At 39.5% G+C, this 16,139-nt stretch overlaps 1 protein-coding gene across 10 annotated transcripts in view; it reads right to left on the bottom strand.

The window, feature by feature from the left end:
- Positions 1–16,111, bottom strand: part of LOC113948874 (leukotriene B4 receptor 1-like) — a 51,472-nt gene extending 35,361 nt beyond the window's left edge. For 8 of the 10 annotated variants that reach the window (XM_027646865.1, XM_027646868.1, XM_027646864.1 and 5 more), the window contains exon 1: positions 743–2,778. In XM_027646865.1, the coding sequence (XP_027502666.1) occupies positions 1,390–2,400 (1,011 nt within the window). In that variant the 5' untranslated portion in view covers positions 2,401–2,778 and the 3' untranslated portion in view covers positions 743–1,389. Of the gene's footprint in view, positions 1–742; positions 2,779–4,986; positions 5,097–8,035; positions 8,117–15,987 lie in introns of those variants that run through there. The other 2 variants (XR_003528260.1, XR_003528261.1) reach the window with 2 other exon arrangements.
- Between the last annotated feature and the right edge of the window lie 28 nt (positions 16,112–16,139).

Raw genomic sequence — 16,139 nt, 5'->3', positions numbered from 1 at the left:
CCCATTAGCTAAGGATTTTACTTCCCCATGTTTATTTTAGTCTACAAGTTAAATTAGTACAACTTAAATATACTTGGTTGTGATATAATCAGACTTGGAAAATTAAGTTCTAGTTAGTATTTGTAATTTCTTTGTAAGAATGAGTAACATAACTATTTAGCAGCTGCCCAGAACAAGAAACAGGAAATTACAATATGTTTCTTAATCAGTAGTTATCTTGATCTTATTACAAATTATTGACTTAAAACTTAAGGAAAGTAAGCATAAAAATGTTAGGCACAATTGAAATAAATAAAACTTCAAAAGCAAACACTTGATAACGTGCAGTATTTCACAGTGAGTTTGCACACATTAACAAAACCAAAGCCCTTGCAAGTACTAAATTTATGGGTTTCTCATGGTGAAGTCCACTCTGTTCTACAAGAGAAGAAAAAGTAACACTTTTATTTGCAAGGTGAAGTTCTTCTGACATTAAATACTTTGTACTGCTACCATATTTTCTTACACATTACAAACAGTATCAAGGATCTCTCCTTCCTTCTCACCTAAGCCTGATCCAATTCCTCCATAATTTAATAGACATCTTGGAAGCTTAACTGAATCAAAAATTTGGAGCATACTCAGAGTACATATATTTAATACATCAATAGTTGAATTGCCTCTGAAGTATGCAATGTGTTTGACATCAAATATAGCATGCAGTCTGTAATGATATTTGTCACACAACACAGAGTTCTCATACCTCCTGTTTTTTCTGGAGACGTATCACACTTCACATCTGACTTTTTCAAACCTATTACCACGAAGTAATGCAGTAAAGGAGCTTGACTGTGTAAACAACAATTATTATTTTCAAACCTAAATAATGAATAAAAATAGCTTTAGATTTTCCATCTGCCCAGAAGAGTATGTCATTATTGTACTTTAAAACTTCTTACCCATATCAAGAATTTAACTATGGACTCTTAAAACTTTAGATTATATAAGGATTTTTGACCATCTAATGATTTTTTCTGAAGAAAAACTTGGGTTTAAATTTTCAAAGCCTTTCCTTTCCACGAGGAGTTATTTTCTGCTCACAGACTTCCTAGAAATCAGAAATAATATAATGGAAAGTAAAAATGCTGTATTCCTTACAATTTGAGCTTCTATCCACCTTGCTGAGGTTCTCAGCAACAGTGAAATAATGCCCATTTCATGATGTGGATATTAACTTATGAACTGAACTAGGTTGTCAGTGCCAAGTCTTATAAAGCACACAAGAAAAAAAACAAACCAAAAAGCTTTTATCTGTCTCTAGCTTTCCCTGGACTGCTTAATAAATGAAAGTAGAGTATGAGGAGAAAGGACTACTGAAGAAACGACACAGATTAATCACTGAGATCCTTGTTAGAGATTTTCTGTGCCTACTAAAGCATCTTCTTGTTTGTTTACAACCAAACTTCTTTTCTTGTCTTCCTCTGTCACAGTCTGACTCATCTGCTCAAACAGCTTTGACATCTTGGCAAATCTCAGGTGATTCTGAAATCTTCGCGCAGCAAAAGCATAAAGCAGAGGGTTAATACAGCTACTGATGAATACAAGTGCTCCAGAGATGTACACTCCTTTGTCTACAATTTCATCCAGTGCCAAAGACATTTCCTCATGAGAGAGTTCTATTTCAATGGAAATAATATCTAGGATGTTGAACACGTGGTGAGGGAACCAGCACACAATGAATGCCACCACAATGCTGGCAATGAGCCGGCCTGATCGCTGCTTAGACTGGTAAGTCATTCTGCTTATCCTTCTGCCTACACACACATAACAAGTGCAAATAATTAAAAAAGGGATTACAAAACCTGCAAGAGTCTCCAGCAAAAGATATGACACCTTCTGTCTGTTAGAAGAGTAGCTGCGACACGTGCAGAGCAGCTGACCGTTCATTTCTTCTGTCTCTTGAAAGGGAATGACAGAAATGCCAAAAGTAATAGACAGGAACCAAATGAGGAACATGATTAAAGAAATCTTTTCTTTTCTTTTGTATCTTTGAATTGTGAAAGGGTAAAACACAGCCACTAATCTCTCCAAGCTCAGTGCTGTAATTAGAAATATACTTGCATACATGCTGCAGTAAATAATGAAAACCAGTATTTTGCAGAAGATGACTCCAAAAACCCATGAGTCAGCAAAGGAGTAAATCCAGATTGGTAAAGTGATCAGCACGAGGACATCAGCAATGGCCAGGTTCAAGATCAGCAGCACTGAAAGAGACACTTGCTTCATTTTTCTACAAACAGTCCAGATGACGATGCAGTTTCCAGGGGTCCCAATAATAAATGACAAGCTCAGTATTATGCAGACTACTGACCTCACAATATTCCATGTTGAGTGGATACTGCTTTCCTCAGCTTGACTCATTCTGGAAATTCTTCAGTTCTTGGTTGCTCTGGGCCCTGCTTTTATTCTGAAGGTGTTAGTGAGCTACTGGAGAGCAAGTTCTCTAAGTGCTGTTCTGTAGGGTAGTGTGGCCTATGATCTCCTGCCCTAATGCTCGCTCTTACAGACATCTGACCACACAGGGCAGTTCCTGTTGTTTAGGAAGATGTGCATTTTTGCACACAAAGCAAAAATAAAAATACAGTGCAGCATCTGACTTTGCTTTCAGTTTTACATCCATCATGCTTTAGCAGATTTTGAAGCCTGTTGGTGGTCTTTCTAAGCTGTCCTTATTTAAAGAAACTCACTACTTTGTTGAAGTTACTGATCTAATCAACAGCTGTGAGCTTGCTCACATGAGTTAACATTTTATTTTATAGAAACAAAAAAAAATAAAAGGGGTGGCAGATAAACTACAAATGTGCATTATATGTTTGACAGGAATTTCTGTTTCAAAGCATAAAAACTTGTGCTTACTGTCTTCCTGTCACCTCTTTTAATTCAGCAGAAAACAGTCAACCACCATTTAGAAATACACTGGCATAGAGGAAATCAACATTTGCCCTATAGTGAGATGTGGGGAATTTTGGCTGGACCGAGCCCCTGAGATGGGGTGAGAGGGAGGCTGAGAATGGAGGCCCTGGTCCTGACAACGTACTGCTGCATCCTGAGAGAGCAGAGGAGCAGCAGGAGAGAGCTGTCCCGTGGGAACAGGGAACACTGTCTCATGAGAACGAGGACTTGTTTGAACAGAGTGACTGAGAAAAATATAAATATAAAAGGAAAACAGGGACAGGTGCACAGAAATGTTGTGAGAAAGTAGAACTGAGAAGGTCCAACTAAAATCCACCTATAGGCTGTAAGAATTGTGGTTTGTGTGTTTAAATTGACCTATCTGTGTGATACACATGTACCAAAAGAGCTGTATTTAAGAGGCTGTAAATTGCAGCTCGGGGCTGCTGCTGTTTCCTTATTCTTTCCAATAAACTTTCTTGCTGAATATTACATGTTGTAGTCTGTCCCAACAATGACAGTGAGACTGACTTGGCACAATAAAGTGGGTTGGACCTGTATTTCGAATTCTCTGGGAAACTGCCATTCTTTAGCCAAACAATAACCATGAGGATATCCAGTCTGGATACAGGCTTACAGGAGGAAATGCTCCATGTCAGAGAGAAAATATATGACTATGTTGTCCTCCTGAATGTATCCTAAACTCTTCAGAGTCTGGCCAAAGAATATGAAACTATTTTGTTATCCTGATCTCAAAATATCTTCTTTGAAGTTAAATTCTAAAATGTTAAAGGAGGAACTAAAACAGCAGCACAAGAGAAATGTTCAAGAGTCACAGAAGTGAAACTGGAAGGGTATTTACCATGAAAAAAGATTCACAGAAACAAAGGAGTTATGCATAGGTTTTCTAAATTTAAGAATGTGATACAGATTATTTCCCTAATTTTACAAACCTGGCAAATGTAGTGCATAATATCAAGTTGAAAAGTATTTTTCACCATGGAAAAAGGATTGCAACATCATCACCCCCAAATCAGCTTAGCTGGTTTCGATCTCGTAAGAGTATAATGAGATCAGAAGCAAATCCAGAATAACTCCACTGAAGTATTATATCTTCAAAATACTATTTGTGTAATAAATTTTAATTTGGATTTAATCTGATACATGATTCCAGTTCCTTTCATTTTTAACTACATTTAATAAAGATTGGGTAGGGGAAAATCCCAGCCAAGTTGTTTGTATTCTAAAGGGAATTTCTGAAAACCACTTGGGAAAATGGGAGGAAGTTCTGGGCAATGTTGCTTCTTCTAATGAAATCACCTTTATACACATTATTTCTCCAGAAGTAACTTCATAAGGGCTATTTCTTAATTTATTGCCAGTGGGTTATCTAGATTAAACTAAGATGCAGATTTTTATTGGGAAAAAAAATAAGAGATGCCTAGTACTTTTTGTCACACAGTGCTACGGGGACTGGCAGGTTCTTTAAGTAAAGTCCATCTTTTGTTGGAAAAGAGCAGCTGTCTGTACAACCACTGGTATTAGTATAGTTCTAATCCAGTGGAGTGTGGTTGAACTTCCAAAGCATCTGTCCTTACAGTTTTCAGAAACATGTTTCTCCACTTCAGTTGAAGTTTGCTTGCCAGATGGCCTCAGCCTCTGGCTGTGTCTTTCATTTGAACAAGAAAAGAAATGAATCTCTGAACTGGGATTTCTGTTTCTAAAAAGATCCCAGAGAAGTATTGAAATACTAAGATTTGCTTGAATAAGATTCTGAAGACAGGCTATTAGACTAAATATCACAGACATTAGAGTTAATGTTAGCTAGGAGCATGTTTCTGAAGAGCTCTATGTGACTCCTGGCTCACTATAAAAACTGCAGACTGTCAGCAGTCTTCAATGTTCTCTAAAAGTGTCTGACTGTCATCAAATTTACATTAGTAGTACACAAACTTTATGGAAAATTTAGCAAATGTTTCCATTAATAGGGGGAGCAACACAATATATTCAATCACACACAAAACACAACAGTGGCTGAACAACCCAGGATCTTACTCTGGTGACCAAAGGTGAGTGGTCACAAAAGGAACCATGAATCTGGACTTCAGACCAAGAAGCTCTGGTCTAATTCATCAACAGGAGTGAAATTAGGCTGCATCTGTGTGCTTGAAAAAAAAACAACCTGAAGTTTTTTGTGAGCATGAATATTAAATGTAGTGCAACAACTTGGTCATCAACACAGGAAACTTCCTGTAAGTCTGTTACCTTTAGATTGGCAAATAACTTCTGAAAAATTTCCAAGCTCAAGAAGTCTGTGCTACTGCTACAAACCACTTTGAATAGAATTTGCTTTGGCTAAAATATCAGGTGTGTGTTTCACTCATCCTTCAAATTATTTATTTCACTTTGAATGCATGCACGAGCTTCCCTCTGGTGGATGCTCTGTAATTTACACCATCACTGAGCATTTTCAAACAGCTGTGTTTGCACCACCAAATGTAAATTAGAATTTATATTTATAAATTATAATTGCATATTTATTCTGAGAATCAGAATTTCACTTCAAGGTTCTGAGAGTCTTTGGGTCAGAGCCTCTGCACAAAGTGCAGCCTCCATGCAGCCAAGAGCATCCCTGTAAGGATTTACAGGCATGGCAAACCCGTAACACATAACTTACATCAACAGCTGTGCCAAAAAGACTTCAAAAATCCTCTTTAAATTTTGTCTTCGGGAGGATCCCCTGGATGTTTGTCTAGCAAGTGACTGTGCAGTAATGATTCCCCAGTGTCATGTGTCTGCTGAGACGCTGGGACTGATGTTACAACCTTGATTCCTGCTAATGCTGAGGGGAGGAAGTTACTAGTCCGAACCCCTGAGTTCTTCAGCCTTGAATCAAGGTAGTATTTGCAGGATTTGTGCAAATGTTTTACAGAAAGCTCAATTCAGTGGTGTGAAAATGACACACTTTGCCTTGATCAGAAAACTATGGGTTATTTCACAGCTGACCTAAATGTTGCTTTCTCTCCTATATAAATGGGATTTCATGGAGGTGCAAAGCAGCTGTTAATATCTCTGCTCTGCAGTTACTGCAAAGGAAAGTGCAGTGTAGGAAAAGACACACACCAGACACTTCTGTGGTCTTGCAAACACTTTGTGACAGCAAGTGTGAGAACACTCAGTGCTGCTTTACCACAGAGAAAGTAACTTTGTGAAGAGCTACTCTGGGATCAGTTCCAGAACGTAATAAAAGATGTGTACTTTGCACTGTGAAGTTTGAAATAATCTGTGCTGTGTACATTGTTGTCAATCAGTATTCTAAAGATATTAAAAAATTGTATTCTTTACTCAGCTCAGTGGCAAATAATGATAGTTTTATATGACTGGCTAGAGAAAAGATTTCCTTCTTGTCATGCTCAGGGAAACTGCTTTACAACTTTGACAGGGGAAGTGCTTACAAGGCTCCTGCTGTATGTACACCATACATGTTTACGTATTTGCACCTCTCTTGCCCTAACAGACTGATCACAGGCAGTCAGAACATGTTTCCACGGTGAAAACCATGGGGAAATACTCTCCTAGTACAGACATACCAGGTGCATCATATTAGAGGTGTTAATTAAGGTAGTGAACTATATTTATAATTCTGACTATAAGCAGGAATACGAACAACAATTATGCAGAGATTATGAAAAATTTAGATATCTTTTCTCAACATTACTATGAATGTACACAATTTTAGTTTCTTGTTACAGTACAAGTTTTGAACAGGAAATGTATAGATGCATTACAGCTTAAGGTGAGATTCTGGCCTGCCCTGAATCAGCTATCACTAACCTGCTATTTGTATGTATGCAAACTGTTGCTGGCCAAAATCCTTATCTACACAAGCATATCTGGCACTGCAATTGCTACTGGGTACATCAAATACAGCATTTACATACTCTTCTTTTTGAGTAATAAATTAGTGATGACAAATACTACCTGAACGATTTGCTGCCAAATATTACTTGTTGGGTTCTTTTTTTATTTTTTTTTTTATTGTTTAGCTAAACCTATGGCCATTTTACCTTGTTTACTGGGATTGCATGTAAATATTATTTTACCGTATGATCGATGTCTCTTTTCGTTATTCAGCAGAGCGATGCCAGTCTTTCGCAGTGCATGTCTTAGTGACGGACCTGTGATTAAAAACACAAACCCACACTTCACAGTGCATGTGCAGCAGCGACAGAGGTTGTTTTGCTCTTGTTTTGCTGCTGTTTTGCTGCTGCTCTGCTCGTTACCCGAGCACACGCTGTTTCCTGGACCATGATCTGACGTCAAGGGCTCCGCCCGTGTAGTTCTGTATTTTCAACACAGGACGGCACTGGGGAACCACCTTTGCTTTTTGGCTCAGCCTGCAGACCACGGAGCTTCAAGGCCACGGGTCTCCAGGGAACAGGTTCTCCTGCATTAGGAGGTTGGATGGTTGCGACTAAAATTACAGTATTGTTTCTAATTTTTTTATAAATTTATAGATAAAAACCACAATTATTTTTTGTCTTGTAGATCACATTATTTTCTAAATACTCTTATTTCTAGCTGTCTTAGTTCTGTTTTGATATACATCCATTTCCAATGTTACATTCTGCTGTAACTGATACAGTAAGGGCAGCTCCCTCTGCAATAAAAATAACATTAATTTTAATTAAATAAATTTAATTTTCTATGCCTCCGAAGGAACAAAGTTTGGAAAGTTTGGTAAATATATTAACAATTGCTCCTTCAGTGTAGTTTCCATTTGTGTCTTCTTGTAGTCTTTTCAAAAAGCAGATCAAATTGTGATCTCTCATGTCATGAAACAACCCTGCTCAGCAGATCTGAGCACTTTTCAAGACTAAATTCCTTTAATACCACTAGCTTGGGTTCTAGTGTGACATGAAGTCCTGGTTTTGTGGCCTTCTATCAGGAGGCTGGTTCATTGTGCTGAAATTAGAAAGGCTGTACAGATTTTATGAGGAATACAAAGAGTGTTGTCCTGCTCTGTAGCAGCCACTGTAGGTGTGCTAGCTGGAGACACTTGCAGAGCAATGCCCACGCCCCCAGCACTCAGTAATTACCATACCTGACATGCTGTTCTGCACAGCTCCAGAAACCTGCACTGTGCACCACGCTGCTCTTCAGAGTGATCTTGTCCATTCTTAATCTGAAATAAAAAGTAGTCGGTGACAGCTCTTTACTAAGCACACCCATAATAATGGAAAAAGTATAAGATATGCAATCTTCAGGCACAGGTAATTTTTTATCATTCTGTAATGTGATCTATTGCTTCTGTAGAATTTTTATACAATATTAGAAATGGCTATGAACAATGATAACTTCTCCTGCACGTGTTTTCACTGGCAGAAAGTGAAAAGCTAGCACAATTTTCTTAGTTAAAAAATATAATTATTTATGGATTTTAATAGAAGAAATGGCTAATAGGCTCTAAAGTAATCTGATACATTATTCCTACATTTGAATCTTGAGCCTAATAACATGATCTGGATTTAGGCTGTTTTATTGCTTATGTTCTAGTGTTGAGTCAGACCAAAAAGTCCTTTTAGCCCAGGATCTTGTCCCTGGTAGCAGCCAGAAGCATGTGCTTAGGGAAGAATATAAGAACAAGCCATGTGTGACTATACTTGCCCCACATATTCTCTGTCATTTAGTCATTTGTAGCTGAGGAGTTTCCTGAATCAGGGATGGGGTTTGTGTGTTTAATAAAGTGTTGTGGACTCTGTAGACTTCCTAGGCCTATCCTTGAACTCAGGTGAAGTTGTAGCACTGCAGCTTTGATCCCTGCTGTGTGAAGAACCTCCTCACTCTGTCTGTTTGCTGCTCTCCTGTTGGTGTCCTCTGGCTCACCAAGTTCATGTGTTGGAAAACCAGCGAACAGCAGATCCCTGTTCACCCTTTCCACAGTCCTTCCCTGACTAAACAATTAAACACTGCATCTGTCGTCATTTCTGAGCTGCAGCCTGAAGAGTTCTTGCACACAGGAATGCAGCTATATCCCTTTCTGTACCCTGTACAGCAATCATGCCATGCTTTTCATCATCCCTTCATTCTTTTCGTCATCTCTTCATTCAGCTCTTTCATGTTCTCTTTCAGACAGAGGAACAGACTGAAGTTCAAGAGTTCAATTAAACCACAGTGTGCTGATGAGAGAAAACAAAACAAATCAAGCCACATGGAGGTCTCAGATCCCCCATCTCAAGTCTATTTGTCTGACCCTGCTGCAGTGTGACAAGGAGGACAGCTTGGCTGTCCATACTGCACTCAAAAGTGTTCTTTTTTTCTTTTAAATTGTGGATTAGTTTAGTTTACATTCAAACCACAAAAATAATAATTAGCTTTTGTCTTTCTCAATGCCAGTCTGTGCTCTAGCATTTAGAAGACTGTTCCAAAGGTCACTGTATCATTCTTCCTTCATTTACTCCAGATACTCCACAATCATAGAAATCCTCATGTGATGCAACTACCTTATAATCTTTAAACCATAGGTTATCCTCTATCTGGTAGAGCTTTGTATCTCTGTCTGTTGTGTATCCTATTCTGTGCTTAAGCCACTAAAACTCAAGTATAATTTACCGTTGCCATTATTTGGCACGGTATGGGAGGCAGCTTTAATTGTGTATGTTACTTTTTTCTTGGTAGCTTTGTGTCTCGTTCTGTGTCACTGTGTGGGGAGCATTTAATCCTCCATGGTACTGAACAGTATCTCTTTAACACCTGTTCTTTTCCGACACAGCAAATGTGTGGCGATGCTTTTCTCACGACTGCTGGGTTCCTGTCCTTTGAGCTGCGAGGTCTGAACGGGGATGTGTGGTGTCAGACACTGCTGCTGATCAAGGCACTAGGGATCCCCCCATCAGGACAAATCACAAATCCAGTCACAAACTTTATCCACCTTCTAGTCCTCTGCTCGAGGTATTGAACAGAGTTAGACTGAATTTTCTAGGTTATTGCCATCATGTAATACTAACTTCTACACACGTTTATACAGATGTCATGAAGACAACCCCAAAGCATATAAACCCAGAATTTAAATAGACTTTTAAAAATAACTTACATTTTGAACACTATTAGTCCTTCTGTGTCATCTGAGAACAATCATCCTGTGTAAACACATGAAAAAATCACTACTACCTAGCAGATTGTCCAAATGAGGAAATATCCCACAGAAGAGAGTAAGAGAGAAGCCTTGAGAGAATTGTTTTCTGCAGCTAATCAAGGCACCTTTAAAACACACTAACACAGCACAATTGTTTTTACAAGTTATGTTGGGATAAGGTCCAAGCACAAGAGTTGAAATTGCCCCATAATAGTATAACATTTTACAGGAAATCATGAGACCAATCTATCTGCCACATGAAAACTCATGTACTTCTTGCTTTCAGCAGAAAATTTGTTTTGGTGTCACATGATAGCAGTACCCATTTTCTACTGCTTCTATAGCTGTAATCTGAGCAGCTTCAATTCCAGTTGCCAAGCACTGATAGCCAAATTAATTTCACCATACCATGAAGAAACTCTTGAGAGTGTTAGTCTATTGTCAGCATGGCAGAAACATTTACAGTGTCTCAAGCTGGTTTTAGCATATGAATTAAAAAAAAATAAAAATTGTTCCACTCAGTCCATCTTCTCAAAGTACAGTGTCCAGATAGCCTTTGGCAAGCTTCTCCTTTCTAACAAGCACAGATGTCTCTAGAACATCATCCTGCAGTTTAAAGCAGGACAAGTTAGTTCACTGCCCCTGTTCAAAATGCCCTTTATTCAGTGTTAATACCAGGAATGTGGTACGGTGGAAGTTTTTAGAATTTTCATTTTGTATCCACTTATTTGCCCAACAGAATAACTACCCTGATCCAAATTTGTTCCTAGCTATGATTTGAACACAAGGATTAGAATAATGACCTTCGAAATCACTTCCAACCTTAATTTTCCCATAACTGTATTTTTGCACTGACACGTTTGACACAACCTGACATGGTGATACTTGTGATGCTGCTGATTAAGGCATTTTCCCATGATTAACCATTCCCAACTGCCTGTCCCCCTCAGTCTAGAATGGAACTATGTGCTTACAGGAATCATCAAGCAATACTTTTTTACTTAATATGCCCAGAGGATGGTACAGTAAGTGCCTGTGCATTTGTAGGTATTTACTTTTACATATAGTGACAATCAAAACTCAGATCTGAACAATTAATTTTGTAATCTTGTTAATTTTGTTTGGGTTTTAATGTTAATCAAGAAACTTTGGTAAAATGTGTGTCTGTCTAATTTGAATCTTAACTGTAGTCAGTTTTCCTACTCGTATCTAGTTTTTAATCTGGATTCAAAGGGCAGAAAATAAATGAGCGATCTATGTACATTACATGTCCACATCTAAGAAGACCATTTGCTCAGCAGATGCATCTTTTAATGGGATTGCACATACATTTCACATCCCAAGAGCCATAACTATAAAATGAAGAAAAAAAAGTTTACACATTCCTTAAAATTCAGGTAAACTCTCATCAGCTCATTTTTTAATGCAGCCACTAAAGAGGAACTCTCAGATTGTTTCTGATAGGCTGGACTCTCTCATCAGATATGATCAGTGTCAGATTTTTTCCATCCTTGGGTGTTGGAACAATTTAGTACTGAAAATGACTGAGTGAAATCTTAAGGAGACTAGACAAAGACCAGCATCCCCCTCAATACATAACTAAATTACTGACACCACCTTCAGTTCTTCTGGATGCAGTTGTGTTTCCAGAAATGGGTTCACTTCTGGCAGTAATCAGTTGGATGTAGCAGCAGCAGTGTTGTGTCTCTTCAGAAGTAGCTTTGAGCTAGCAGATTTCCTAAGCCCTGTGTTTCTCAGCAACTTCCCTGACACGCTGCCCAGCTGGGATACCAAACAGGTGTGACACTGGCTGGAAGTGCTTATTAAACAGTGGTCTCTTGCCTTTTCATTACATGTGTGCTAGAATCCTGAAATGCTGCTGCCTGACTCATGTCACTGTGCCCTCCCCAACCACCCTGCATCTTGGATTACATGTTAAGCCTCACAACAACATCATGCTGAACTCTGCTTTCTCTCCAAATCTTCTCCTCACTTGAAAAGTATCCTGCCTGCAGATTACAATCACCTTTCTGCCTCAGAGGGTACAAGTTTGTCTGCACAGCAAAAAAATGTCAGGTTCTACAGCTCACGCAATGTGCTGGGAAGGTGTTGTAATTTGTGGGAACTTGTGCAAGGCATAAACTATCCCTGAGGGTTCAACCTACTCAGTTTTCATCACATCATAGATTGCATTTTCAACACTTTTCCTCATATATTCACCCTACACAAAACTGTATCTGCTCTTTCCATCTTCCTGTGCCACCATTCATTTATTTTTTTGAAAGTTCCATATTTTGGCTAGCTTCAATTTCAAAATTCTTTGGTGGCCCAACCCAGAACACCAACTCTGAGTAAATCTTGAGTAAAACTCACAGTACCTTCAGTCCCAGCATTCTTGCTGAGAATTTCTCACTCCCAGATTCTAATAAAGTCCTCTTTGACTGAGCACGAGTTCTGAATTCAGCTTCTTAGTCATTAAATCCTCACAATTTACTATGAAGCTCTATTACATGGACAGTTTGCAAGGGCAAAACATGAGCCAAAAGAGTAATATGATCTCTGTTATATGGATTAAAGGTTTGAAGATAGGAGAGATGGCAGTGACTGGATCTGTTAATTGTGGATATCCTACCCTGGTGAACAGGTAGGCTCTGAGTTTCTAGCTGATCATGTGAGCCTGCATTTCTGTATTCCCACTACCCAATTGCTCTCTTCTCTTTTTTTTCTGGTCACTGTTTGACACTGCAACCAAATTTAGCCTGAAAGACAATGAGGAACACAAGTGTTGTTTATCATCCTGATGCTCTTGAGCAGCACTGTGGGGAACAATATGACTGTGAAGTGCTGAGGATGCAGGAGAAGTGAAAGGAAGAAGTGTCTTTGCAGCCCTGTTCAAATGCATGTCACATCGTGTCCTGGGGCTGTGCTACTGTGCTGATATGCAAGTACAGAGCAGTGTGACAACACTTGGGTTGTCTTCACATCTTTTTTGAAACTGGCTGTTTTCTCCTCATGTGTCTAGCTCAGCACAGTCGTGTTTGAGGGGGTTTGAGCCAATGCAAACACTACTTAAATGGCAAGGATCAGAAGCAAACAGAGAATTCTGTTCAATCAAATAAAAGACATTTAAGCAAATAGTAGATTTCTGGAAAGGATTGTTTCTTTTAAGTAACCAGAGTGCAAACTCATACAATTCATGGGTTTTGTCAAGTTGCCAGTGCAAGCCCTCATGGAGACTTAAACAAAGATAATCTTACTGATACTGTAGTTTCTGGTGCTAATACTGTTTATTTATGGTGGTGTTTGGTTTTTCTTTAAGAAATGAATATTTTCTTATTAGATAGATTATGCATATTAAAAAAAATCCCTACAGTGGCAACAAACTGGCCTCTGAAGTATGGATCATGTTTTTTTTCAGTTCATATAGAAGTGAAAAAGATGCGGTACTGCTTTTATCAGTAGTTTCAACTGTAACAACTTCTTTTTTCATTTCTAGCCAGCTTTGGCTAGAAAACACGTGAAGGAAGCAGTACATAGCATGTACTTTGTATAATAATAAGCTGGCTGCCATTTTACTGGCAGTTCAGATGTGTAGTCGGTTCTGGTATTTTTTTGAATTTGCCTTGGAAAATGACTGGTCACGTTCCTGAACTGCTGTTAATCTACAAATGCCCTGCTGTCAAGTCATTCTCTGTGGAGAAAGAGCTGGATTGCCCTTCTAACAAAACAGCACCTGGTAATAGTTGCACTGACTCAATTAATAGCAGGGTATGATCTCCTGGAAAGCAATGCCGCATGGCCTGGGTTTGTTGGTGTGCGTGACAACAGGACCAGGGACTCAGTGTGCAAACAGAAATTTCCTGTGCATACTTAAACAACCTTCCAAAGGCAAAAAGCTTATTTTACTTTGAATGTGAATAGTCCTGACCTCCCAAAAGGAGACATCAAGAAATAACTAACATACACTACCTGATTCATCAGCTGAAAGACTCTTATCTGAAGAGCCTGGGCTTGCAGAGCAGGAGGAGTAGCTGTTATGTGCTTAGTGGACTTCTCCTGGAAAAGAATTAGATGTAAAGATTTTTAGTGGTGTGAAGACCTTCCCAGCTGCCAGAACAGCACAGAGATTTGTGAAGTAAATATTAAGATTGGTTTGAATTGAGTATGGAAATGTGCCTGTGTGACATCTTGAGTAGAATCCATGAGGCAGTGCTTACAGAAACGATACATATGTGATAACCAAGGACACAAATAGGAGCAATTATACTTGTAAATGCTGACAAATGCAGTGTGTACATCAAAAGGCCTGTGTTCTGAGAGGCCTACAGCAGAGCTGTCTTAGCAGCAGAAGACCAGCCTTCTGGTAAGGGGAAGATGGCATCAAGTTTACAGAAAATCATAGGGGCCATTCCTCTGTCAGCTCCGCAGAAAGAAGACAACAGGCAATGAACTTGCCCAAAATTGACAGAGGGTGAAATTAGGCTGAGACAAAAAAAAATCATAATAACTCTCTCCTAAAAGGCACAGAAAATCTGTCCCAAAACTGCTTTGATGCCACCCAAGGGAACCCATGAGATGTAGAAGACTTGACAGCTGTCATCCCATGAACCCTGTGTCATAGGACAAGTGATCCTGGCCAGACTATTTGGACATGTGCATTTTGAGGCTTTTGAGTATGAGAGAATGACTGTGCCTGAAATAAGTTTTCTTTTAAATACTGTTTTACCCTTCCATAAGGTCTTTTGCTGCATTTTGTAACATTTAATTCCTACGCCACCTTCACTGTTGCAATTGGTTTTAGTCAGTCATACCTGCACACGTGGTAGTTTGCTTTAGTAGGAGGTCATTTCATGTCACCACTTGCATGGTGACTAAGCACCTGTCTTTGGGTTTGTTGAATGTAAATACACGAGGTGTGGCTGCTGCCTAGAAAAAAGGCAAGTCTAGATTTAGACTTGGCCTTAGCTTCCTTGTATGATTTGTTGCATTTTCCTCCTTGGTCTGATTTCAGGAGAAAGATGTCTCTCCTTCCACGTCAATGCCAAGCCAACATCATTTTTCTAAACTCCTGTCAATAGGCTGTGTATCTGTTTTACTAGGTTCTGCCTTCATGCACAGACCTCTGGCATGTCTCTCTTCAGGAATTACAAAAGTTGTTGAATACTGAATTCAGTGAGGTAAGAAGAGTTTCAGTGTTATACCTGACAATGTGTACTTCTACTTGTTTTTTACTCTGTCTCCATTTGTGACATTGTTCATGCTAGTGTATTAAGCATTCAAGGTAGGAATATTTCTGAAAATTAGTAGACATACTGAGGGATGTAGGGAGCTGTGAAGTAGACACAGTAGTGCCCTTGTTGCAAAGTAACTTTATCAGAAATAGCTTTACCCTGAGCACAAATTGATAACATCTGGCTCAGAATGTGTATTTCCTCAGCAGGAGATGTATGAGTGAATCAAGGGAACCTTGTACTGCCCATCAGCACAATCATGACTGATCATGAGATGTGACTGGAACTGGTTCCAAGTTCCATTTTTTCCTTCCTCCTGCCCCTCAGCCAGACACCCGCCAATGGCCTGTCCGTCAGACAGCCCCACGAACCGGGACTGCTGAAGCACAGAGGCTTACAACCCTTCTGCTTTAAATTACTGTAATTACAGGTCTACCTGTACTTGTTACATGTATAGAGGTCTAATGATTTTTTTTTCCAGTATTGCCAAATGCCTGATCCCGGGGACAATCTGTACCAATTACCTGTTACGTTACTCGGGTGTTGACTGATCAGATGCCCACTCCCTTGACTGTTTAATACTAAAACGTCCAGTTCTTCCAAGAACTTTTGCTTTGCTTTAAACCATTCTGACCGCGCCCCTCACGCGCTACTTATTTTTAGACATGTTTTGCAGCAAATGCGCCTTACTTTCAGCAGTCACCACGACCACACGAGCGTGGATGTTGTGATGCGGCCCCAAGGCGCTCGTCCCTCAGCTCCGCTCCCTCAGCGCTCCCTCAGCCGCGCTCCCTCAGCCCGGGGCCGCCCCTCAGGGCTCCCTCAGCCCCGCTCCCTCAGCC

The sequence above is a fragment of the Corapipo altera genome, unplaced genomic scaffold, assembly GCF_003945725.1.
Source record: "Corapipo altera isolate COAL_440 unplaced genomic scaffold, ASM394572v1 62, whole genome shotgun sequence".
NCBI lineage: Eukaryota > Metazoa > Chordata > Aves > Passeriformes > Pipridae > Corapipo > Corapipo altera.
This window is presented reverse-complemented; position numbering and strand designations above follow the sequence as displayed.